This window comes from Giraffa tippelskirchi, chromosome 2 (assembly GCF_054371585.1).
Source record: "Giraffa tippelskirchi isolate mGirTip1 chromosome 2, T2T-mGirTip1v1.2.pri, whole genome shotgun sequence".
Taxonomy (NCBI): domain Eukaryota; kingdom Metazoa; phylum Chordata; class Mammalia; order Artiodactyla; family Giraffidae; genus Giraffa; species Giraffa tippelskirchi.
In genome coordinates, this window is record NC_137276.1 from 167,778,411 (window position 1) to 167,804,392 (window position 25,982).

A 25,982-nucleotide genomic window follows, 5' to 3' on the forward strand; every position below is an offset into this window, starting at 1 on the left:
ATCCATACGTGATTACTGGGAAAACCATAGCTCTGACTAGACAGACCTTTGTTGGCAAACTAATGCCTCTGCTTTTGAATATGCTGTCTAGGTTGGTCATAACTTTTCTTACAAGGAGCAAGTGTCTTTTCATTTCATGGCTGCAGTCACCATCTGCAGTGATTTTGGAGCCCCAAAAAATAAAGTCTCTCACTGTTTCCATTGTTTTCCCATCTATTTGCCATGAAGTGATGGGACTGGATGCCATGATCTTAGTTTTCTGAATGTTGAGTTTTAGCCAGTTTTTTCACTCTCCTCTTTCACTTTCATCAAGAGGCTCTTTAGTTCTTCTTCGCTTTCTGCCATTACGGTGGTGCCGTCTGAATATCTGAGGTTATTGATATTTCTCCTGACAATCTTGATTCCAGCTTATGCTTCATCCAGCGCAGCGTTTCTCATGATGTACTCTGCATATAAGTTAAATAAGCAGGGTGACAATATACAGCCTTGACGTACTCCTTTCCTGATTTGGAACCAGTTTGTTGTTCCATGTCCAGTTCTAACTGTTGCTTCTTGACCTGCATACAGATTTCTCAGGAGGCAGGTATGGTGGTCTGGTATTCCCATCTCTTTAAGAATTTTCCACAGTTTCTTGTGATCCACAGAGTCAAAGGCTTTGGTGTAGTCAATAAAGCAGAGGTAGATGTTTTTCTGGAACTCTCTTGCTTTTTCGATGATCCAGTGGATGTTGGCAATTTGATCTCTGGTTCCTCTGCCTTTTCTAAAACCCGCTTGAACATCTGGAAGTTCACCGTTCATGTACTGTTGAAGCCTGGCTGGGAGAATTTTGAGCATTACTTTACTAGCCTGTGAGATGAGTGCAATTGTGCGTTAGTTTGAGCATTCTTTGGCATTGTCTTTCTTTGGGATTGGAATGAAAACTGACCTTTTCCAGTCGTGTGGCCACTGCTGAGTTTTCCAAATTTGCTGGCATATTGAGTGCAGCACTTTCATAGCATCATCTTTTCACTTTTAGTAAACAGTGTACTCACATTAAAGAAGGCATGTTGCCTGCCCTCAAGCCATCAATCACTGCAGCTACCTCCCCCTCCATTATGGTGCTCCCTGAGGGGCATTAAGAATGGAGAAAAACTGGATCCTGGTCCCAGATGGTTAAGATGCATATCAAATAAATTTTTTTTGTAATTAGCTGTAATCTTTTGAATGTTTAACCTTTTTTCCCCTCCCCCCACAAAAATTCCTATATATCCCAGCTCCTCCCTTACCTCTTTGAAACAGTTCCTCAGAGCTATTTTAGCAACTGTCTCCTAGGCTGTATTTCTCAGTAAGATCCTCCAAATAAAACATAACTCACAACTTTTAGGTCATGTGGTTTTTTTCTCCTTCAGTCAACAAGATTTTTAAAAAATATTTATTTATTTCGCACCGGGTCTTACTTTGTGGCATACAAGATCTTTAGTTGCAGCACTTGAGATCTAGTTCCCTGGACCAGGGATTGAACCCAGGCCCCATGCATTGGGGTCATGGAGTCTTAGTCACTCACTTACCAGGGAAGTCCCCAGTCAAAAGGATTTAAATGAAAATTCTTGAAGTACTATGAATTACATAATTTGAAAGAATCTACCATGTGACAGTACTGTACCATCCTACACAGGAACATGAAATCTTTGCTTATCAAGTTGTTTTTTTTTTTTTTTTTTAATCTCAGAAAAAAGATTTGGGTAAAAGAAAGTTTTCTTACAAGTCTACAAATTTCTTAAAATATTATAAATTTTTTATAGCTGTTAGGAAGGAAGTATTTTTGCCTATTCTGTTTTTCTAATTGAGATTGGTACACAAATGCCATTTATTTTTGTATGTTTTTTTTAATTTTTTTATGTTCATTTTTTTTATCTTTAATAGTGTACATAGTTTTTTATCTTAATAGTGTACATAGTTTTTTAGTTTATTCTTGTGGGCTTTTTAGGATGACAAGTATTTGATCTTACAAGCAGTGATAACTTTGTTACCTTTCTGTTGAGCATACTTATTGCTGTTTTAGGTCTTGGTTAGAATTTTTCTAGAATGCTTGAAATAATAGTGTTGACAGCTAGCATATTTGATTGTAATGTAGCTCAGTTTATTTTAGGAAGCAGATTGTGACATCACATCGCTCTTTGAAGCCATTTTGGATTGAATTAATTTGCCAACATATATTCTCAGTGACAACACTATAACTCAGCTGGCAGTAATTTGCCAAGTAGATGTATAAATAAGCCTAAACATTTGTAGGTAGGGAGTGGAGTAACGATCAAAAGTCATACTTGGTACCCACATTCGAAACGTTTCTTGCTTGGGAGATGATGAAGTCTTAACAAAATGGAAAAATACTTGTTTCGGTGCTATGCACAAAAAATACTTTAGGACTCCCTTGATAAGAATTAAAGCCTAACTCAACTTACACACTATTTCCAAATCCTAAAAGCAGCTAAGCTGCTTCTTACCGAAAATTTTGACAGTAAGTAGGATGAAAGTTTCGGCTGCCTGAAATATTAAAGAACAGTAACAATTAAATTAGAAAAGAAAAATTCCGTTGCACAGAATAAACTAAGAAAAACAACTGTACTACCCAGAAAGAAATTGTCATGATAACAGAATGAAAACAGTGCCTTTGGTGCTACTAGTATGAGGAAGGAGTAAAAAGATTCTATTTGGAAATCACTATGTAAATGAAAAAGTCTATCATTTTCATTCATTCCATTCATTGCAGTTTTCCCTGACATTAACAGTTCTCTGTTACTGTCTTTCCCTGTAACAGTTCTTTCCCTGACAGTAACAGTGTAATTTTTGCATTTTTAGGTTTTCATTTTTTTAAGTATAGAACTTGCTGTGACAAAATGATGAGGCTGCAATACCAATATGCATTTGAAAACTGGTCATAACTGAAAAGTCCTTCTCAGTCTACCCCAGAGGCAGATGGCTCAAGTAATGGCTTTAGTATTCAGTTGGATTTGTTGAACTGAATTCTGTGAAGTGAAAACTCATAAGACAGTGGAAGGTCTTCAGGCTCACATTGGAGCTTAATGAAGTGATTTGGAAATGATTTCAGCACCATGTAGCTTTCTTGTTTGTTTAAAAAAAAAGGTGTATTCCAGTGCTGTTATGGTAAATTCTTGATGATGATGTTGATGATTAAGAGCTCATATATGTTGATAGGTTACTGTGTACCAGCCACTGTTCTAAATGTTCCTCAAAAATGATCAAATTTAAACAGTTCATAAATATGCAAGTTTTTATCTTTTAGATAAATGTTCCCTAGTAAAGACTTTCTGCTTCTCAAAGTCAAGTGACAAATTGACAAAATAGGTGAATTAGGGATGACACACACCCTCCCCTCTATTATTTCTCTGCAATTCTGAGGTTTTAGGATAAACAAATGAGGAAAGGTGATTGAGATAATCCTGAACTATTTGAGAGGAAATGGAAGGAAAAGATAAAAGCTCTTTGAATACCCTTTTCTTCGTAGTACTAATTCAGCTAGTTTTTCGGTGCCCCAAGTCATGGGATGACAAAGAGTCAGACATGACTTAGCAACTAAACAAGTAAATATATAAATAAATAGTAGAAAATTACCAGTAATTGTGCCTATGGCAACCTACTGCAGTATTCTTGCCTGAAAAATCCCATTGACAGAGGAACCTGGCGGGCTGCAGTCCATGGGGTCTCAAAGTTGGAAACAACTGAGCAACTAAGCACAGCACAGTACTAGTAATAGTGCCTAGCTTTTACTGAGTATCTGCCATGTGTCAAGCACTGTGCTGATTGAATTACATGTGTTAGATCTACATTCCCTCTTGAAAGGATTTCATGCTTTGCAAAATAGATCATCATCAGATTACTTGAATATTAACATTCCAGTGAACATTTAGAGTATTCTGCAACTGCAAAAGAGAAATTATTTCATCACTATTTAGAATAATAATTCATGTATTAAAGAGTTCTACCCGTAGGAACAAACCACTCTGGACAGACAGCAGACTTTCCTTCAAGCTTTCCTGATCAACCCTCATCGCCGGTGTTTGCCTTTTCCTAGGTTGTCTGTGGCACAGAATTTTGCATCTAATTATATGATGCCTCACATTCCCTGTTATTCTGGTTAAAGTTTTCTTTTTGTCTAAATATATTCTAAATTCAAGAGTATTATCCATTTCTTTTATGTTCCTGGAAACCTGAACACAATACTAGTTGCAAATTAGGTACTTAATAAATGATTCTGAAATAAATGAGTTAATGAATAAATAAACAGACTTTAAATTGCCATTCTCCACTTAATGGACTATATGATAAATGTACAGTATAAAGTCAAAAGTTTTCAAAAGACAGTGTTGCCATTTTTTTTAATTTGAAGAAGTAGTTCTCAAACTTTTTAGACTCAGGATTCCTTTATACTTAAAAATAATTGAGGGGACTTTACAGTAACTAAAATTCTATGCTCCCAATGCAGGGAGCCCGGGTTCCATCCCTGGTCAGGGAACTAGATCCCACATGCCACAATTAAGACCCAGCACAGCCAAATTAAATAAATAAAAAACGATTGAGTACCCCAGTGAGTGAGCTTTGGTTGATATAGGTTATATCTAGTGATACTTACCATTCAGTTCAGTTCAGTCGCTCAGTCGTCTCCGACTCTTTGCGGCCCCATGGACTTGCAGCACGGCAGGCCTCCCTGTCCATCACCAGCTCCCGGAGCTTACTCAAACTCATGTCCATTGAGTCAGTGATGCCATCCAACCATCTCATCCTCTGTCGTCCCCTTCTTCTCTCGCCTTCAATCCCAGCATCAGGGTCTATTACTAATTAAAACCGAGATATATCTACTTAAAGAAAAATGCTCAACATGATAGTTGTGAGTTTAAGTTTTATTTGGGGTCTTAATTCCTTAATAGCTCAGTTGGTCAAGAATCCAACTTCAATGTAGGAGACCCCAGTTCGATTCCTGGGTCGGGAAGATCACTGGAGAAGGGAAAGGCTACCCACTCCAGTATTCTGGCCTGGAAAATTCCATGGACTGGACACGACTGAGCAACTTTCACTTTCACTTTCTTTCAGTGAGAATTTCAGCATAGGAGAGAGCCTCTCAGGAGCTCTGAGAAACTGCTTCTAAGGGTAGGGAAGAAGCCTGTATATATATATATGAATTTGGGCTAGGGAACATGTGGAGTCAAGCAGACATCTTGGTAGTCACAAATAACCAATATCTAAAGTTAATGATTTTAGTGCTTTTCTTTAGGAGGATGCAAGAATCTGGTCACTAAAGTTCTTCCCGAGATATACATCTAACTATCCAAGAGGCCTGCTCGTCCAAAGCACAGAGCACCCTGTTCTGGTCTTAATTTCTTCTATCTGAAGCACAGAGTGCTTCATCCTGTGGTGGTCTTGGTTTTCTCTGAGAGCGCACTGTTGGTCAGTGACTGCAGTGGGTTACCACTTAGTCCTTGTAGAACTGGCTGGTGAGCAGTTCTCTTTGTTCTTCTTTGTTTACAGACATTTAAAAATTTAAGAATATACACACATACTCTACTAGCTGTCACAGCAGGACATCAACACACGTCGTGTAGCCCCTCGAAAACTCCGCTGTACTCTTGTGAGAGAATAAGCATGAGAAGGACAAATACTGTCATAGTATTATTATGAAAATAGTTTAGACCTCACAGCTCCCTGAAAAGGTCTTGGAGAACTGATAAAGTATTCCTCTGGCTCATTGTATCAGGCTATAGAAAGAGTAGTCTTTAATCTTAAGATTAAATTTGTGTTTTTTTACTTTTAAATTTAATCATGAATATTGTTAAGTGTTATAGATGGTTCTAATTATTTAGCAAGTACATAATTAATTTCTAATTAATGTTAAAGAGTAATTTATTGGTTGAAATGATCTTCATTTGAAAAAACAACAATATTTGGAAGCTGTGTTCTGAATGCATTTAAAGTTGGGTTCTCTTCCATTGCAGCTCCTCAGTTTGAAACCACATGTAGTTATGTAGAAGCTACACTTGAAGAGTTTCTTTCCTGGAACTGTGACCAGTCTAGTATTTCCGGAGCATTTAGAGACTATGATCATTCCAAATTCTGGGCTTATGCTGACTATAAATATTTTGTCAGTTTATTTGAAGACAAGACAGATATTTTCCAGGTAAGTCAGTACATTTCTTTTAGTCATGGTAAAATTTGTTCTTGAGAAAAGATCACAAGTTAGAATCTTCAAGGTACTCTTTTCCTCACTGTCTTTTTCTGTCAAAAGTCACGGTGAGTCTTGTGTATTCTATCCACTCACACCCAAAGATTCACTCAAAGGAAGTGTGATGTTTGGCCCACAAAGGGAAACAGCCTTCTTACTGTTTTCCTAGTTGCCAAACTTCCTGCACACTCTCTCCTTTGCCTTTTAAACAGCACCTGAATCAGTTTGGAGTATATCAGAAACATAGATTGTGTATACAACTTCATTTCCTCCTGACGTTCATCTAAGTTGTTATTCTGTCAGGCAAGCAGATGGAGGTACAAAGCTGGTTACGTGAGGAAGCATTCAAGCATTGCTAGGATCCTAGAAACCCTCCTGGCTGCTGCTGCCTGCTCTCATTGCTCGGGGGGTGGGGGGCCGGGGGGTGTTTAATGCAGGTTTATGGCCTGAAACAGAAAGTGCTGGGTTCCCAGAGATTGATGGAAGAAGTCCTACAGAAGTGTGCGGGCACTTGCAGGAGTAAGAATGTGGAAGTCCTTTGTTATGTGTTGACATAACCTACAGCAGTTTGCGTACTACAGTATCCTCTTTTCAAAATGCTTTCTACCTCAAACTGCCAGTTCATTTTGTGGAGTGATTTGCAAACTCCCTGCTCTAGTCTCTGTGTGTCTTAGGCACATGGGCCAGGAATGGGAGTCATCCCAGGAAGCTGTTTGAATGACTCTGCCTTGCCCACCATCAGGTCGAGGTTCTAGAGTCCTTCATCCTGCCCTTCCGGGATGTATTTTGCCATCACAGCAGTCTGTTTACCCCTCCCCACCCCTACTCCCCTCCTCCTGCCTGTCACTACCACACACCCTCTGGACTCTCCTTTCATACAGGCTGATAGTCCTTGGACTCTCGAGTCATTTTCCATTGAGCTTACATTTTTCTGTTTCACCTTGAGTCAAGGTTTGGATGCTGGTGTTTTCACAGTTATTATAATACAGCAATCAGTAATACTTTATGTCTTTCCTTTATTAACATTTAAAGTGTTTTCTTGTAATAAATTATCCTTTTTGTAAAAGAAAGGAAAACATATCACTTGGCTCATAATTGTTAGCTGAGGATACTTTTTTTCCTCACAACCATGAAAGAAATGCATCAGTTTTAAAAACATTCAGTAGATGCTTTCTGAATCCAGTCTATATCAATGTACTATTTACTCATTTTTAAATGATGATTTTGAGGTAATATTTTAATAACCTTAATTGTGATTACTCTATGGAACTTTAATCCTAGACCTTTTAGAAATCATAGTTAACTTTTAGAGTATTTTATTATATTTCTCATACCCTAACCCACCCTACATATTAGACTAGTATTTTTTTTTTAATTTATTTACTTTTGGCTGTGCTGGGTCTTTGTTACTTTACATGGGCTTTCTCTAGTTATAATGAACATGGGCTACTCTTCGTGCAGTGTTCAGGCTTCTCATTGTGGTGGCTTCTCTTGTTGTAGCACATAGGCTCTAGATGTATGGGCTTCAGTAGTTACAGCACTCAGGTTCAGTAGTTATGGCTTGCGGGCTCTATAGCGCTGGCTCAGTAGTTGTGGCACACAAGCTTAGCAGCTTCAGAGCATGTGGGATCTTCCCAGATCAGTGATTCAACCCGTGTCCCCTGCATTGGGAGGTGGTTCTTATCTGTTGTGCCACCAGGAAAGTCCTAGACTAGTATTTTATTATTTTATATTTCAGGTAAAACATTATAATCATAATATTTATCAATACTTGGTCAATTTTCATTTCATTCCCAAAGAAGGTCAGTGCCAAAGAATGTTCAAACTACTGCACATTTGCACTCATTTCACACGCTAGCAAAGTAATGCTCAAAATTCTCCAAGCTAGGTTTCAACAGTATGTGAACCGAGAACTTCCAGATGTTCAAGCTGGATTTAGAAAAGGCAAAGGAACCAAAGATCAAATTGCCAACATCTGCTGGATCATAGAAAAAGCAAGGGAATTCTAAAAAAACATCTGCTTCATTGACTGTGCTAAAGCCTTTGACTGTGTGGATCACAATAAACTGTGGAAAATTTTTAAAGAGATGAGAATACCAGACCACCTTACCTGCCTCCTGTAAAACCTGTATGCAGGTCAAGAAGCAACAGTTAGAACCGGACATGGAACAACAGACTGGTTCCAAATTGGGAAAGGAGAATATCAAGGCCGTATACTGTCACCCTGCTTATTTGACTTCTATGCAGAGTACATCATGTGAAATGCCAGGCTGGATTGAAGCACAAGCTGGAATCAAGATTGCCAGGAGAAATGTCAGTAACCTCAGATATGCAGATGACACCACCCTTATGGCAGAAAGCGAAGAGGAACTAAAGAGCCTCTTGATGAAGGTGAAAGAAGAGAGTGAAAAAGCTGGCTTAAAACTCAACATTCAAAAAGCTAAGATCATGGCATCTGGTCCCATCACTTTATGGCAAATAGATGGGGAAACAGTGGAAACAGTGACAGACTTAATTTCTTGGACTCCAAAATCACTGCAGATGGTGACTGCAGCCATGAAATTAAAAAGACATTTGCTCCTTGCAAGAAAAGCTATGACCAACCTAGACAGCATATTAAAAAGCAGAGACATTATTTTGCTCACAAAGGTCTGTATAGTGAAAGCTATGGTTCTTCCAGTAGTCACGTATGGATGTGAGAGCTGGACAATAAAAAAGGCTGAGCCCCGAAGAACTGACGCTTTCAAACTGTGGTGCTGAAGAAGACTCATGAGAGTGCCTTGGACTGCCAAGAGATCAAACTGGTCAATCCTAAAGGAAATCAGCCCTGAATATTCGGTGGGAGGACTGATGCAGAAACTCCAGTACGTTGGCCACCTGATGCAAAGAGCCGACTCATTAGAAAAGACCCTGATGCTAGGAAAGATTGAAGGCAGAAGGAGAAGGGGACAACAGAGGACAAGATGGTTGGATAACATCACCAACTTAATGGACATGAGTTTGAGCAGGCTCCGGGAGATGATGAAGGACAGGGAAGCCTGGCATGCTGCAATCCATGGGGTGGCAAAGAATCGGACACGACTGAGCAACTGAACAGCAACAGCAAAGTGCTTTACTTTTGTAGTCCTCACAATAAACCTATGATTTAATAATATCCCTGTTTTAAGAAAAATGAGGCACTAAGAGGTTAAGTAAACCTTTTTTTGAAATTGTACAACTAAGAATAACCTAAGCAGTCTGCCCCCCAGGCTTTAACTGCTGCTCTGTATGCCTGCAGAAGGCCCAGATACATTACTCCACGGCTAGGATGAAGGCTGTCTATCTGTGCTGAATCTCTTCTCACTCTGCCTTGGGTGAAACTCTCAAATGACCCCATTAGTTGTTCTGTCTCAGCCCAGGCATGGCAGCGCTGTGCAGACATGTGTCCTTTCCTTAAGTGTGGGTATAAAAGACAGCCCTTTGGTAATGTGCTGGAATTCTGTTTGAGCCCTTATAAAATCTGATATTTTTAGTTGAATGAGTTTTCTGTCAGCTCACATTACAGTGATTAATTCTCTGGATTAGAACAGGCAAATTTGCTATAAACAGCCAAGTCCATTAAGATTATATCATTTTTTTATCTCAGAGTTTTCTGAGCACAAAGTCTTCTTATATTTAAGATACCTAAGTTATTTTACTTTTACCACTATAATTCAGTCACTAAATCTGACTACTTTTGTTTCAGGCTTTCTTCCATCTGTCTTAAAATGGTGGGTAAACATTAAAACTACTAAATTTTTAAGTGTTTATTTAAAATAAACTCATTGTATGTGAATATAAATGACATTTTTATGAAAATAATTATATTCCCAAATTTTTTAATGTTAGGAGAGTAGTGGCATTGTTTTACATTCTTGTAAGTCTCTTTAATGTCTGGCATGGCAACCAACTAGTCCGACACAACAAGCACAAGAGTTGAATAGAAGACAGCTGATTTTTTCTGTCTGCGTCATTCAGTCTGTTGCGATTTGTTGGTTTGTTTGAGGTGTATGAAGAATATCTGGTTTTACATACATATGCAGCTGAAAAAGAGAGGAGCATTTTGGCAACTTTTCTAGACAATTGTGGATTTTTTTTTTAATACTCCACCAAATTTGAGTTATTTCTACCTCTAACAAGTAGTCTTTTAAAGGTTCATTAGTTACAATAATCTGAACCCATAATCAATGACTCTTCATAGTAAAATCCATTGGTCTATCTTGCATGGAATGAATCTTCAATAGTGGTGTACTACATTGTATAGAGCTTCCAAATGTTGATGCATTTTTATATACTTCATTATTTTAAAAAGTGACATTTGTAAACAGCATCACCATTCTTATCATAAAAGTCTTCTAAGTTTTAGGAAGCTTTCTAGCTCATGTGTTCCAAGATACAAGTTTCCCAGATCATTTTTATTCTGTTCAGAATATTTTCTAATTTCCCTTGTGATGTTTTTCTTTGACTTATGGATTACTTAGAAGTGTAATGTTTATGTTGCAAATATTTGGGGATTTCCAGCTGTCTTTCTGTTGCTCATTTCTAATTTAATTCCATTGTGTTCAGAGAACCTACTTTGATGATTTCAGTCCTTTTAAATTTATTGTTTTATAGCCCAGAATATAGTCAATCTTGATAAATGTCCCACGTGCACTTGACAGTAATCCATATTCTGCTGTTTTTGTTTTATGAATGTCAATTAAGTTGATTGTTCATGTCTCCTTTATCCTTACTGATTCCCTGTATTCTTGTTTTACCCATTATATAGATATAGATATTGAAATTTCTCAACTCTAATTGTATATTTGTTTCTTTTTCATTTTAGATTGGTCAGTTATTGTTTTGTGTATTTTGTAACTAGTAACCATTTAGGTTCATACACATTTAGGATTACTATTTCCTCTTAATGGATTGATATTTTATCAAAATATAATGATCCTCTCTTGTCTGAGTTCTTCCTTTTTCTGATGTCTGAAATCTACTTTGCTTAGTTTGCCTTTGGATGGCGTTAGTATGGAAAAGGGGTACTTGCACTGTGATTCCATTTATATAAAATTGTGTGTGTGCTAAGTCACTTCAGTCGTGTCTGACTCTGAGACCCTATGAACTGTAGCCCTCCAAGCTCCTCTATCATGGGAGTCTCCAGCAAGATTACTAGAGTGGGTTGCCATGCCCTTCTGCAGGGGATCTTCACAATCCAGGGATCGAACCCATATCTCTTAGTCGCATGCATTGGCAGGCAGGTTCTTTACAATTTATAGTGACAGAAAATAGATCTAAGAAGGAGGGGTAGAGAGAGGTTACAAAAGGTTATAGGAAAACTTTTGGACATAACCAAAATGTTTGTCATCCTGATTGTAGTGATTGTTTTTCAGGTGTATATGTAGGTGAAAATTCATAAAAGTGTACACTTTAAATATACACTGTTTATTATACATCAATTATACTTCAATAAGGCTGTTTAAAAAAATGCAATGCTGCTAGTACTCTTTGGTTCCACAGCTTGACAATAACACTTTTATCACCATTGTTTTTGTGCCTTCAATGCAAATGTCAACACAGTGAAATAAGAAAATAGCTCACAGATCCCCTGAAATGGTCTCAGGGGTCCCCAAGAGGTCTGTGAACCATTTTAAGAATCTCTACATCATCCCTTATGAAATTACTCTCTATTCTTCTGGTTCTGACTCCTCCTCTAATTAATTCTAATAGTTTCTTATGAAAATATTGAAATCATATTCACAACCATTTCATGACTTGAAATTCAAAGTGGAAGTTGCTCAGTCGTGTCCAACTCTTTGCGGCCCCCGTGGTCTATACAGTCCATGGACTTCTCCAGGCCATAATACTGGAGTGGGTAGCCGTTACCTTCTCCAGGGGATCTTCCACAATCCAGGGATCGAACCCAGGTCTCCCGCATAGCAGCAAGAGCTGCTCTTTACCATCTGAGCCACAAGGGAAGCAACTTTAAATTGTGTAAGGGAAATAGCATTTAAGACTCTCCCCAGTATAACTGACACAGCCTGTCTCCTCTGCATCTCCTTGCAGTGCAGGACCACAAGTGTTCTCTCTTGTCTTCTGCCCTTTGCTCATGCTCTTCTCAATTTCTGCCTATTAATATTCAACTTCTTAGGGCCTGGCTCAAATTCACCCTTGGCTCAGAAGCCTTCTCAACCACTCGTACTTACATCCATCTGTCCCTTGTCTTCATCCCTGTGTGTTTTATTTGGATTGTTATTTAAATAGTGCATGACATAGAATGCCTATATCTTGTTCCCCTAACAGCACTGTAAACTCTTTGGAAACAGTGTAATTTTTTATTCCTCCAGACTGCTAACATAGTGCTGAACATATAACAAATATTTGAATGATTACATAAGTATGTTTTTTTTCCTTAGTCCTACCATTTTTTGTTTTGCTGTTTCTTTGGTCTTTAGGGCCCTTCACAGAATGTTTTAACTTAAACCCCAAGTTCACCCTCATCCAGTTTTCTGTGGCTTCTAGTTAATCAATTGTAGCATCTGTCAATCTTGATAAGAAATTCTTAGCTCTCTTCAGCCTTATAACTAGTTTTATAAGCGTTTACTTATAGCCTTTACTTTTTCTATGATAAATGTATTTATATACTGATAAATACACTGGCAAAAATGTTGGTATTGTTGGAAAATATCCTATAGCCTTAAGGGTGGCCAAAAATTATGATTTTGACACTTAACTGACTCTCATTTGGCACATAAAATTGGTCTGATTTTTTTGGCTATACATCATATCATTGACTGATCTAAGCAATGCATTTTTTGCAACATTTTATTCTCTACTCCCCAAGGAAAGGAAGGAATTTGTGACAATAACATAAAATTACTTTGACTCATTAGGTAAGAATGGCAGATGTTACATTTTATAACCATCTATAAGTATCATTGTAATTGAAGCTATTGTGGACTTCCCTGGTGGCTCAGTAGTAAGGAATCCACTTGCCAATGCAAGGAACACAGGTTTGATCTCTGATCCGGGAAGATCCCCTAGAGAAGGAGATGGCACCCACTCCAGTATTCTTGCCTGGGAAATCCCATGGACAGAGGAGCATGGCAGGCTAGAGTCTGTGGGCTTACAAAACCCGGACACAACGTAGACAATTGAAGCTATTAAGAATCAATATATAGCAAAAGGGATTTGCCCCAAGAACATTTCCCAGGAAGATTCCATTTTATGTTGTGATTCAGATTGACTGTGGAGAGTCAGGAGCCTTGTTAAGTCACCAGGACACAGAATCTCATAATGCAACACACGGAAGATTAGTTCTAGCCTGTCTTGGGCTTCATAACGTAGTTAATAAGAGTATGTTGAAATTGAGTGGTTTAGTAATGTTCAAAGGGGCTTGATGGTCAATGATGCTTTCTAATGAGGCAAATTGGATGTAAGAATTTGGGTATTTATCCAAGTCTATCTGTGGGTAGAGTTAACTACCTCTTTTCTGTTTATGTTACCTAAGGTAATTTTTTCAAGGAAAAAAGAGCCATAAGTACTTGCTAATTTATAGTGTTCAACTAAGGGGCTTCAGACAATAAAAAGAATCTGCCTGCAATACAGGAGACCTGGGTTTGATCCCTGGAGAAGGGAATGGCTATACCCATTCCAGTATTCTTGCTTGGGAAACTCCCATGGACAGAAGAGCCTGGAAGACTACAGTCCTTGGGGTCTTAAAAGAGTGGGACACGACTTAGAGACTACACAACAGCATAGTTAATAATACTGTATTGTGTAATTGAAATTTGCTAAGAAAGTAGAACTTAAATGTTTTCACCAAAAAGAAAAAAAGCAAGTATCAAGTGAGGCCTGGCCAGTGAGATGGAGAGGGTTAAGGTGTCAGAGAGATGAGAGGGGCCTGGTCATGCAGGCCCATGATAGAGGGCATTTGTAATTCTAATTGCAGAGCAAAGGAGGGGACAAGACTTAATATTTTAAGATCATTCTTTTTTTTTTAATTAATGCTACTTTTGCTGCTTTGAGGAGAAGGGGTCAGACAGGCAAACAATCAAAGTTCTTTAAGAGAGAGAGACCAAAAGAGAGAATGACCAGTTTGCATGTGGTAGGAGCGGGGAGGGGTGTGGTGTGGAAGCGTCCAAAAAAGTGACATCTACAGTGGGTCTCAAAAGAGAAATGTGAATTGGGGTGTGGGTAGTAAGTAGACTGGCTATGCAGAGGCAGCAGCAGGAGCAAAGGCAGGGAGATATGTGGTCCCTGAGCAGTAGAGAATGGTGTAGCATGGTCTCATATCTTGGAGAAGGGAATGACTCCCCACTCCAGTATTCTGGCCTGGAGAATTCCATGGACTATATAGACTGAGCGACATTCACGTTGCTTCCCTAGTGGCTCAGCTGGTAAAGAATCTACCTGCAATGCAAGAGAACTGGGTTCGATCCCTGGGTTGGGAAGATCCCCTGGAGAAGGGAATGGCAACCCGCTCCAGAATTCTGGCCTCATATCAGAATCTGCATCCCCTTTATGGTTCTGAAATGCAGTTTTCAGGTAATATAATTAACTCTACAAATAATTTTTTAAAACTATTCAAATACATGAGAATTTAAGTTCAGTTCAGTTGCTCAGGCGTGTCCGACTCTTTGAGACCCCATGAACCACAGCATGCCAGGCCTCCCTGTCCATCACCAGCTCCTGGAGTCTACCCAAACCCACGTCCATTGTGTCGGTGATGCCATCCAACCATCTCATCCTCTGTCATCCCCTTCTCCTCCTGCCCTCAATCTTTCCCAGCATCAGGGTCTTTTCCAATGAGTCAGCTCTTCACATCAGGTGGCCAAAGTATTGCAGTTTCAGCTTCAACATCAGTCCTTCCAATGAACACCCAGGTCTGATCTCCTTTAGGATGGACTGGCTGGATCTCCTTGCTGTCCAAGGGACTCTCAAGAGTCTTCTCCAACACCACAGTTCAAAAGCATCAATTTTTCAGCACTCAGCTTTCTTTATAGTCCAACTCTCACATCCATACATGACTACTGGAAAAACCATAGCCTTGACTAGATGGACCTTTGTTGGCAAAGTAATGTCTCTGCTTTTCAATATGCTATCTAGGTTGGTCATAACTTTCCTTCCAAGGAGTAAGCATCTTTTAATTTCATGGCTACAATTACCATCTGCAGTGATTTTGGAGCCCCCAAAAATAAAGTCTGACACTGTTTCCACTGTTTCCCCATCTGTTTGCCATAAAGTGATGGGACCGGATGCCATGATCATAGTTTTCTGAATGTTGAGCTTTAAGCCAACTTTTTCACTCTCCTTTCACTTTCATCAAGAGGCTGTTTAATTCTTCTTCAGTTTCTGCCATAAGGGTGGTGTCATGGGCATATCTGAGGTTATTGATATTTCTCCTGGCAATCTTGATTCCAGCTTGTGTTTCTTCTAGCCCAGCGTTTCTCATGATGTACTCTGCATAGAAGTTAAATAAGCAGGGTGACAATATACAGCCTTGACGTACTCCTTTTCCTATTTGGAACCAGTCTGTTGTTCCATGTCCAGTTCTGTTGCTTCCTGACCTGCATACAGGTTTCTCAAGAGGCAAGTCAGGTGGTCTGGTATTCCCACCTCCTTCAGAATTTTCCACAGTTTATTGTGATCCACACAGTCAAAGACTTTGGCATAGTCAATAAAACAGAAATAGATGCTTTTCTGAAACTCTCTTGCTTTTTCAATGATCCAGTGGATGTTGACAATTTGATCTCTGGTTCCTCTGCCTTTTCTAAAACCAGCGTTGAACATCTGGAAGTTCACGGTTCACATATTGCTGGAGCCTGGCTGGGAGAATTTTCAGCATTACTTTACTAGAGTGTGAGATGAGTGCAATTGTGTGGTAGTTTGAGCATTCTTTGGCATTGCCTTTCTTTGGGATTGGAATGAAAATTGACCTTTTTCAGTCCTGTGGCCACTGCTGAATTTTCCAAATTTGCTCACATATTGAGCGCAGCACTTTCACAGCATCATCTTTTAGGATTTGAAAGAGCTCAACTGGAATTCCATCACCTCCACTAGCTTTGTTCATAGTGATGCTTCCTAAGGCCCACTTGATTTCACATTGCAGGATGTCTGGCTCTAGGTGAGTGTCCGTGATCACACCATCATGATTATCTGAGTCGTGAAGATCTGTTTTGTACAGTTCTTCTGTGTATTCTTGCCACCTCTTCTTAATATCTTCTGCTTCTGTTAGGTCCATACCATTTCTGTCCTTTATTGAGCCCATCTTTGCATGAAATGGTCCCTTGGTATCTCTAATTTTCTTGAAGAGATCTCGAGTCTTTCCCATTCTATTGTTTTCCTCTATTTCTTTGCATTGATTGCTGAGGAAGGCTTTCTTATCTCTTTTTGCTATTCTTTGGAACTCTGCATTCAGATGGGAATATCTTTCCTTTTCTCCTTTGCTTTTTGCTTCTCTCTGTGTGATTTAATGTGTAAATAATTCAAGCATGGCTATACTAGAAGACATAATGAATTAATCAGATGCTTTTACCTACCTACAGCGAAAAGGTTCAGTTTTGAAGAATTAAGATAAAATTCCAGTGAATATTTCCAATATTTTATATTTAACATTTTGAAATGAAGCTAAATAAATGTGTTTGTATCTCTACACATACAGTCACCATGATGAGACAGTACCAGCACAGACTGATATTGGTGTATATATTGCCGACCCAAATGTCATATGAGTTTCAGTGCTGTTGGTGACTTATTTTTCAAAGTGGTGAACCGCTCTGGATAAAGCTACAGAAACACAAAAATACAATCCTCCCTTAACTTGCTTAGTAATTGTGAATTCTGAAATTCAGTATGTGTTAATACTATGCAGAAATCCTTTTATTTTTGAAAGGATTATGTGAAATTAGAGTTAGAACTCTAGTCTCAGATAACTAAGATCAGTTTTTCCAGTGTTATAAATATTGTACAAGATAAAAGTTTTTATATTGTGTTGAGCTGCATCCGTCATGCCCATTCACTGAATACCAAGGCACTCCCGTCCTGTTTATTATGACAATCAAAAATATCTCCACATTTTTTAACAGTATTGTTAAAAGGACAGAACTGCCCCATAGTTTCCACATGCATAAAATGGGTATAACTACTTTCAGTTTCCTAAGATTAAATGGGATGATGCATATAAAATGTTGTGATTTGGGCCTGTCCAACCATATGGATTCAATAACCCAAAAGTGATAGCTTGTTAGCCTTTGAATATATAAATTTAGTGGTAAATAGACGAGAATTTAGGACTGGAGATGAAAGTTTAGGAGGCATGTATGTAGCTTGATTTAAACATTATAAAACAGCAGGCAGAAAGTTAAGATTCATTTTAAGAGGGATAAAAGTAGGGTTCCATGGCCTCCTGAAATCTACAAAATCAAGGATAAAGAGATATGGCTAGGCAACAGTTTATAAGAAAAAGGCAAGAAATTCCCAACTCTCAAGAGCCTGTGGGGAAAGTCAAAATAGGTACACTCAATATTGTCTATTTTATGACAAATTTGCTTTAACTTACTCTCTCTCTGCCACTTTGCCCCAAACCCTTATCCCTGTGGTTTTCCCAGCCAATTTGCAGCTGAATTTTAGGTCGTTTAGGTCACCCTGATCTAATCATTTCAAAATAATTTTTCCTTTCTTAGTGATACTGTGTTAGATAAGAGGTTCGGGAAGCCTTGTGTCAGTTTTTCATATGATCACCCCCCCACACCCTGTAGAACTTTCCTCTTGTGGTTTTTTCTGAAGCAGTGATCTAGAACAGTTTCTCACCTGAGCTCAGTCCACTGACCCCCTGAAAGTGCATGTGAAAGAGTGTGTGTGTGTGTGTGTGTGTGTGTGTGTGTGTGTGTGTATGCACTCATTTCTCTGAGGAAAGGGGTATTGGCATTCCTTAAATTTCCAAAGAGGTGTATCTATAAGAAGATTGAGTGACTTAAACCAGCTTCTTAAATGAGGCAGATCCCTGTTTTCTGTTTTTATACTCCATGTCTTTCAGCCACCTTTAAATTCCAAATTGAGGTGTGATGAATTGTTCACCAAAGACCAGATTTATCGGAACCCTCCCTAAGCTCTCTGCTTGGACCAGGTGCCCTTTTTCTGTGATCTCAGCGTGCTTTCTGCTCACTTCTGTCAAAGCACTTTTTCCACTCTATGGGACGGGTCCATTTATGGGACTCTCTTCCATTATTAGATTTAAAAGGAGGGCCTGTGTTGTCTTAATTTTTTTTATTCAAAACATTCAGCATTATACTAGATATGTAGTGTACTGTGATGTGCTTAGTTGCCAGTTGTGTCCAACTGTGATGTGCTTAGTTGCCAGTTGTGTCCAACTCTTCGCAACTGCATGGACAGAGGAGGGAGTCTCCAGGCAAGAATACTGGAGTGGGTTGCCATGCCTTCCTCCAGGGACTGAACCCAGGTTCCTCCTTCCCAACGCAGGGATTGAACCCAGGTCTCCTGCATTGCAGGCGAATTCTTTACCATCTGAGCCACCAGGGAAACTCAGATGCTCAAAAAATGTTCTCGACCTGAAACATTTACCTATAATAAACCAACATATTCATCTTTCCCTCCCAAGCAACCAGGATTCTAAGCACTTAACCTGAGCCAGGTATTCCAATAGGCATTAGGAAAACAGGTAAGCTCCCTGAATGGAGCGTATGTGCTGTGTCCAAAGGCGACGTGACTTTTGCCATCCCCAGAGCTGCTGCATGGGACCATATGCATGTATAATAGTGCTGACTTTTCAAAAACTCTGCCTTTAATAACAGATATCAGTTATATGCACATATTCTGCTATCTTCATCACTGAAAACAAAAATGAAAATACTTTTTTTAGTCATCCTTAAAACCATTAAAATGTCCCTCCAGAATCCTTTCTCTTTGAGTAATGTTAATGTTCTGCCTCTAAAAACAGAAAATGCAGATTGAAGATACTGTGAAAGTAGTGTCAGTATTTAGGACAATGTTCGGCACCTAAAATTGTTTTTTATTTTGCTTTATTCTTTAAAATTCAATAGGGAAAATTCATGATTCAGAAAATAAATAAAGCAAAACCTTTCTGTCTGGTTCATTAGTGTGTTCTTTTCTTTTCAGTTTATACATATTTTAAGTTCCATAGATTTGAGTTTATGTCAGACTACATTTGTAGTTTTCCAACTTTTGTTTAAAAACAGGAATATTCTTTCTTTAAGCCTAAATAAAATCAAGCAGAGCAGTTTGTTGAAAGAAAGAAAACTAGACATAAGGAATGCCGAGTTCAAAGTGCCGTCTCTGTTTTAAAGTGCTTTACACTTAAAGAGTTCATGACTTTAAGGAGCATAGCAATAGTGTTTCAAAATATATGCTGTGTCTCCCCCACCTGGACACTCTGATTTAGTAGGTATGAACTAAGGTTCCATAGTAAAGGCATCTATAGTTTAAAACAACTCCACTAACCTAGGAGACAAACCTAGACAGCATATTAGAAAGCAAAGACATCACTTTGCTGACAAAAGTCAGTATAGTCAAAGCTGTGGTTTTTTCAGTAGTCATGTACAGATGTGAGAGTTGGACCATAAAGAAGGTTGAGCGCTGAAGAATTGATGCTTTCAAACTGTGGTGCTGGAGAAGACTCTTGAGGGTCCCTTGGACTGCAAGGAAATCAGATCAGCCAATTCTAAATGAAATCAACCCTGAATATTCATTGGAAGGACTGATGCTGAAGCTGAAATTCTAGCACTTTGGTCACCTGATACGAAGAGCTGACTCATTGGAAAAGACCCTGATGCTGGGAAAGATTAAAGGTGGGAGGAGAAGGGAGCAACAGAGGATGAGACTGTTGGATGGTATCATCGACTCAATGGACATGAGTTTGAGCAAACTCTGGGAGATAGTGAAGGACAGAGAAGCATGGCATGATGCAGTCCATGAGGTTGCAAAGAGTAAGACACGACTGACCAACTGAACAACAACAACCTAGGAGAAGCCTTCTTTCATGTGGTCTTTGAAGTGCAAAAAGTTAATGTATTACTATACCTCGAAATATCTACACTGTTTAGAGGGAATATGCCTTTCTAGATTCATGAGTTGAGCTTCAGAGATTAAAAAAAAACCTTCTATTTCCGTGCAGTCACTGTTCCTACTGCCTGAGTCACTTCCCCAAATATCCTCATAACTCTGTCTAGTGTTTACTGTCGGTCTCCAGCCTCTAAAATGTAGACTTCATTTGGGTGGGCATTTTTGTCTATTTTGTTCACTGATTGATCACATGCTCTAGGAGAGTGCCAAGCGTGTTGTAGGCAGACAGTAAATATTTGTTGAATAACTACTATTAGTGAGGTCATTCAGATATGTTATTGGTTAAAAAGACTTCTTGGACTGCTCTGGAAGCCTAAGCCCTTCCATCTGTAGTGTTTCCTGTAAGAGAGAGGTTCCCATTGCCCCAAACCAGATGTGTAAGTGAAAATGTATAGCACTGCTGTACAGCAGAGTTGGTTGGTTCTTGATGGATTGTAACTTTATTTTCTAACAGGATGTGATATGGTCTGACTTTGGTTTTCCTGGAAGAAATGGACAGGAAAGTACATTGTGGATTGGCTCCCTGGGGGCCCATACACCCTGTCATCTGGACACCTATGGTTGCAACTTAGTATTCCAGGTACAAGGAAGGTAATGCACATGTGCATAGGCATGCAGGAGGGAGAGAGAGAAATAAATGTATGTGTGCGTGTGTGTGTGTGTGTGTCTTTGTGTGTTGCACAGGAAAAGCAGTGACTATTGGGTAGGCAGCAGGACTCCCTGATCCATTCTATCAGCCTGCCTCATGATCAGGGCAAATCTCTTAACCTCTGGTTCAGTCTCCTCCTCTGTGAAATAAGGGGAGCAGTGTGCACAGTGGTTTCTGTGTGCTGTGTCTCTCAGCCATGATCAGGATTGCTCTTAGAAAGCTGATCCAGAACTTTTAGGCATATACTCCCAGTTCAGCTAGACAGTTGTCTGCTTAGCTGGCTCCTTCTTCCACTTCTCTGAAAATAAAATTAGGCTGATAAGGTCTTTCCAGCTCTGACATTCTAAACATATTCTCCCGAACGAGTCCAGGGGAAGGGAGCAGCTTTATCATCTCTAAGGCAAAATAAGACTTTATACTTCATAGTTTAAGAAGAGCAGGCAGCTATCTTGAAAGGACAAGATAGCCCTACTGTAACTGCCAGGGGTCACTAGAGGGCTTTAGGACTTGTCTCAGAACTTGGTTCTTTTCTCTCTCTACTTCCCCATTGGTGGATTTCTGTTTGTGTCTCTTCCCTTTTCACACTTCTCCCTTCTTTGCCTCAGATGACCTCCCTCTGTTGGCTCCAAGTATTGGTGTGTCTAATGTTTTGTGAGTTAAGATTTATCACTTCCATTTTCCAAAAAATTTTAAAGTGACTGAAATTTTACAGTTTTCTCTTTTTGCAAATTCCTATATTACAGTACTTTTTATTGTGTGGCATTATTTGTGCATTTCTCTTCCTTAATGGATCAATTTAACAAATGTTTAACTTAAGAAATTTACAGTCCAAACAGGGAGAAGTCTGAAAACTTAATTTGATGGACAGAACCCTGACAGGTTACCCTGGATAAGATAAGAATACAGAGATTTGAAAGAGTGGAGGTTATTCAAGGTAGCTCTAGCTATAAGAATGGAAACACCTTATGAGGAGACTGACTTTGATTAGAGAATTATCTTACAAAGCAGATCTTGTCCTTGCAAAGGGGCTACTTGGGACATCCTGAGATACCCACTAGTTGCTACCCTACCTCCACCAGGTATCTGCAGAGGAGATTCCGGAACTGAGTGAGAGATAGGCCAGGTGACGCCTGAGGTGGCTCCTATATTCCTTTATGGACTGAACAAAAATGGGTGAAAACGGGCACCTAGCTGCTGCCTTCTTACATATTTTGTCTCAACTCTACAATACTAACTTTTATCTTTTTTTTTTTTTCATTAGGAAAAGATGGCATCTATTTCCTCCTGAACATACTCCTTTCCTTTATCCAACTAGAATCCCTTATGAAGAATCCAGTGTGTTCAGTAAAATCAATGTTGTCAATCCTGATTTAAAACGTTTTCCTCAGTTCCGGAAAGCTCGAAGATATATGGTTACGCTGAGCCCAGGACAGGTAATGGGAGCTTTAAAACATTGGTGACCTGTCAGTGAACACCCCAGCTATAACTTCCTTCAAGTCCTATGTCACATGCCTCCCTGCCAATACAAATGACTGACAGTGGTCCCTTCCCTGCTGCTCTGCTATTGGAAGCTAGCTTCTCCAGCTGCAGGCTTCACACAGTCCTGGCTTCACAGGTCGTGGAAGGGAAATGAGAGGAGGGTGCATGGCTCCTCCTGCTGGTGAAGAGGAGAGTGGACTGTGGAGGAAGATCCAGGCGCTCAGTCATTTTTATTTAGGTTAAGAGAAGGTGTCAAGGGATGAATACTTGAGCACTTCTGAAACATTTATTCACAATTAATATCTGTTCAACTACGTTAGAATCCAGGCACACAAACACAGGTTCGAGTGTATCCACTTAGTGGGCCAACAAAGGCAGGGTGAACTAACAATGATTTAGGGATTTAAGGGTTTTTTTTTTTAATTGAAGTATAGTTGATTTACAGTATTGTGTTAGTTTCAGATGTATAGCACAGTGATTCAGTTATATATTTTTTCAGGTTATATTCCATTATAATTTATTACAAGATATTGAATATAGTTCTCTGTACTATACAGTAAATCCCTGTTGCCTATATATTCTGTGTGCAGTAGTTTGTATCTGTTAATCCCCTACTCCTAAATTATCCCTTCCCCATAACTAAACGTGATATCCATAAGCTTGTTTTCTATGTCTGTGAGTCTGTTTCTGTTTTGTATATAGATTTGTTAGTATCATTTTGTAGATTCTACATGTAAGTGACATCATATAATATTTGTTGAGAATGATTTGCTTTTAAGCAAGAATGGAGGCTGCTTTTGTAACTGTCTCTAAAGTGTCTCCAAAGGTCTGGTGCTTAGTGCTCCTACCAGTGGGGAAAATCACCTCTACAACACTGGCATTTACAGTCCCATATTTTATTAACATTTACCAGATTTTCTTAGTCCCTTAAAGAGATTTTATTCCTTTGATTATCCCTTATCTGCCTGCGTTCCTTCCTTTGCCCCCTTCTCACTGGCTCTTCCTGCCTCCTTTACACTCGAGGGATCCAGCTCAAACAGTTTTTTCCCTCATCTTGTCAGCAGTCATCCCCATTCATCCATCCCCCTAGACCCTGACAGCCACTTCTCTGTTTTCTTTCTTTATAGATTTACCTATTGTGGACATCTCATGTAAGTGCAGTTGTGCAATCTGTGGTCTTTTATGTCTGCCTTCTTTCACATAGCATAATCTCCTCAAGGTTCATCAACACTGTAGAATGTTATTGGCTCTTCATTCTTTTTCATGGATGAATATGTTCCATTACAAATAGCTGAGGAAAGAAGAGAAACTAAAGGCAAAGGAGAACGGAAAGCTATACCCATTTGATGCAGAGTTCCAAAGAATAGTAAGGAGAGATAAGAAAGCCTTCCTCAGCGATCAGTGTAAAGAAAGAGAGGAAAACAATAGAATGGGAAAGACTAGAAATCTCTTCAAGAAAATCAGAGATACCAAGGGAACATTTCATGCAAAAATGGGCACAATAAAGGACAGAAATGGTATGGACCTAACAGAAGCAGAAGGTATTAAGAGGGAGTGGCAAGAATACACAGAACTATACAAAAAAGATCTTCATGACCCAGATAACCATGATGGTGTGATCATTCACCTAGAGCCAGACATCCTGGAATGCAAAGTCAAGGGGGCCTTAGGAAGCATCACTACGACCAAAGCTAGTGGAGGTGATGGAATTCCAGTTGAGCTCTTTCCAATCCTAAAAGATGATGCTGTGAAAGTGCTACACTCAATATGTCAGCAAATTTGGAAAACTCATCAGTGGCCACAGGACTGGAAAAGGTCAGTTTTCATTCCAATCCCAAAGAAAGGCAAAGACAAAGAATGTTCAAACTACCCCATAACTGCACTTATCTCACATGCTAGCAAAGTAATGCTCAAAATCCTTCAAGCCAGGCTTCAACAGTACAAGCCGTGAACTTCCAGATGTTCAAGCTGGATTTAGAAAAGGCAGAGGAACCAGAGATCAAATTGCCAACATCCACTGGATCATCGAAAAAGCAAGAGAGTTCCAGAAAAACATCTATTTCTGCTTTATTGATTACACCAAAGCCTTTGACTGTGTAGATTACAACAAACTGTGGAAAATTCTTCAAGAGATGGGAATACCAGACCACCTTACCTGCCTCCTGAGCAATCTGTATGCAGGTCAAGAAGCAACAGTTAGAACCAGACATGGAACAACAGACTGGTTCCAAATCAGGAAAGGAGTATGTCAAGGCTGCTTATTTAACTTATATGCAGAGTACATCATGAGAAATGCTGGGCTGGATAAAGCACAAGCTGGAATCAAGACTGCAGGGAGAAATATCAATAACCTCAGATATGCAGATGACACCACCCTTATGGCAGAAAGTGAAGAGGCACTGCAGGGCCTCTTGATGAAAGTGAAAGAGGAGAGTGAAAAAGTTGGCTTAAAGCTCAGCATTCAGAAAACTAAGATCATGACATCCAGTCCCATCACTTCATGGCAAATAAATGGGGAAACAATGGAAACAGTGACAGACTTTATTTTCTTGGGCTCCAGAATCACTACAGATGGTGACTGCAACCGTGAAATTAAAAGACTCTTGCTCCTTGGAAGAAAAGCTATGACCAACCTAGACAGCATATTAAAAAGCATAGACATTACTTTGTCAACAAAGGTCCGTCTAGTGAAGGCTATAGTTTTTCCAGCAGTCATGTATGGATGTGAGAGTTGGACTGAAAAGAAAGCTGAGTGAGCACTGAAGAATTGATGCTTTTAAAGTGTGGTGTTGGAGAAGACTCTTGAGAGTCCCTTGGACTGTAAGGAGATCCAACCAGTCAATCCTAAAGGAAATCAGTCCTGAATATTCATTGGAAGGACTGATGCTGAAGCTGAAACTCCAATACTTTGACCACTTAATGTGAAGAACTGACTCATTTGAAAAGACCCTGATGCTGGGAAATATTGAAGGCAGGAGGAGAAGGGAACAACAGAGGATGAGATGGTTGGATGACATCACCAACTCAATGAACATGAGTTTGAGTAAGCTCCAGGAGTTGGTGATGGACAGGGAAGGCTGACATGCTGCGGTTCATGTTGCGAAGAGTCGGACACGACTATGCGACTGAACTGAACTGGCTGTTGTTCCATTATGTGGTTATACATTTTATTTACCCATTAAACATCTGATGGGTATTTGGGTTGTTTCCATTTTTTTGATTATTATGACTAGTACTGCTATAAATATTTGTGTACAATTTTTTGTAAGAGCATATATTTTCAGTTCTCTTGGATATTTATGTAGGAGTGGAATTCCTGGGTCATATATTAATTCTGCGTTTTAACTTTTGGGAGAATTGCCAAACTGTTTTCCATAGCAGCTGCACCATTTTACATTCCCACCAACAATCTATGTGGGTTCTAATTGCTTCACATCCTCTCCAACACTTGTTATCTTCCTTTATTATTATTGATATTATTACTCTTACTACATTACTACAACTATAGCCATTTTAGTGGATGTGAAGTGGCTGCTAATT

At 39.2% G+C, this 25,982-nt stretch overlaps 1 protein-coding gene across 22 annotated transcripts in view; it reads left to right on the forward strand.

Moving 5' to 3' along the window:
- The window catches only part of HSPBAP1 (HSPB1 associated protein 1), a 54,802-nt gene that overhangs the window by 23,147 nt on the left and 5,673 nt on the right, over nucleotides 1–25,982 (forward strand). For 16 of the 22 annotated variants that reach the window (XM_081571767.1, XM_081571769.1, XM_081571764.1 and 13 more), the window contains 3 exons: nucleotides 5,988–6,169; nucleotides 20,769–20,905; nucleotides 22,225–22,396. In XM_081571767.1, coding sequence (XP_081427893.1) covers nucleotides 5,988–6,169; nucleotides 20,769–20,905; nucleotides 22,225–22,396 — 491 coding nt within the window. Of the gene's footprint in view, nucleotides 1–5,987; nucleotides 6,170–20,768; nucleotides 20,906–22,224; nucleotides 22,397–23,569; nucleotides 23,594–25,982 lie in introns of all 22 variants that reach the window. The other 6 variants (XM_081571760.1, XM_081571756.1, XM_081571759.1 and 3 more) reach the window with 1 other exon arrangement.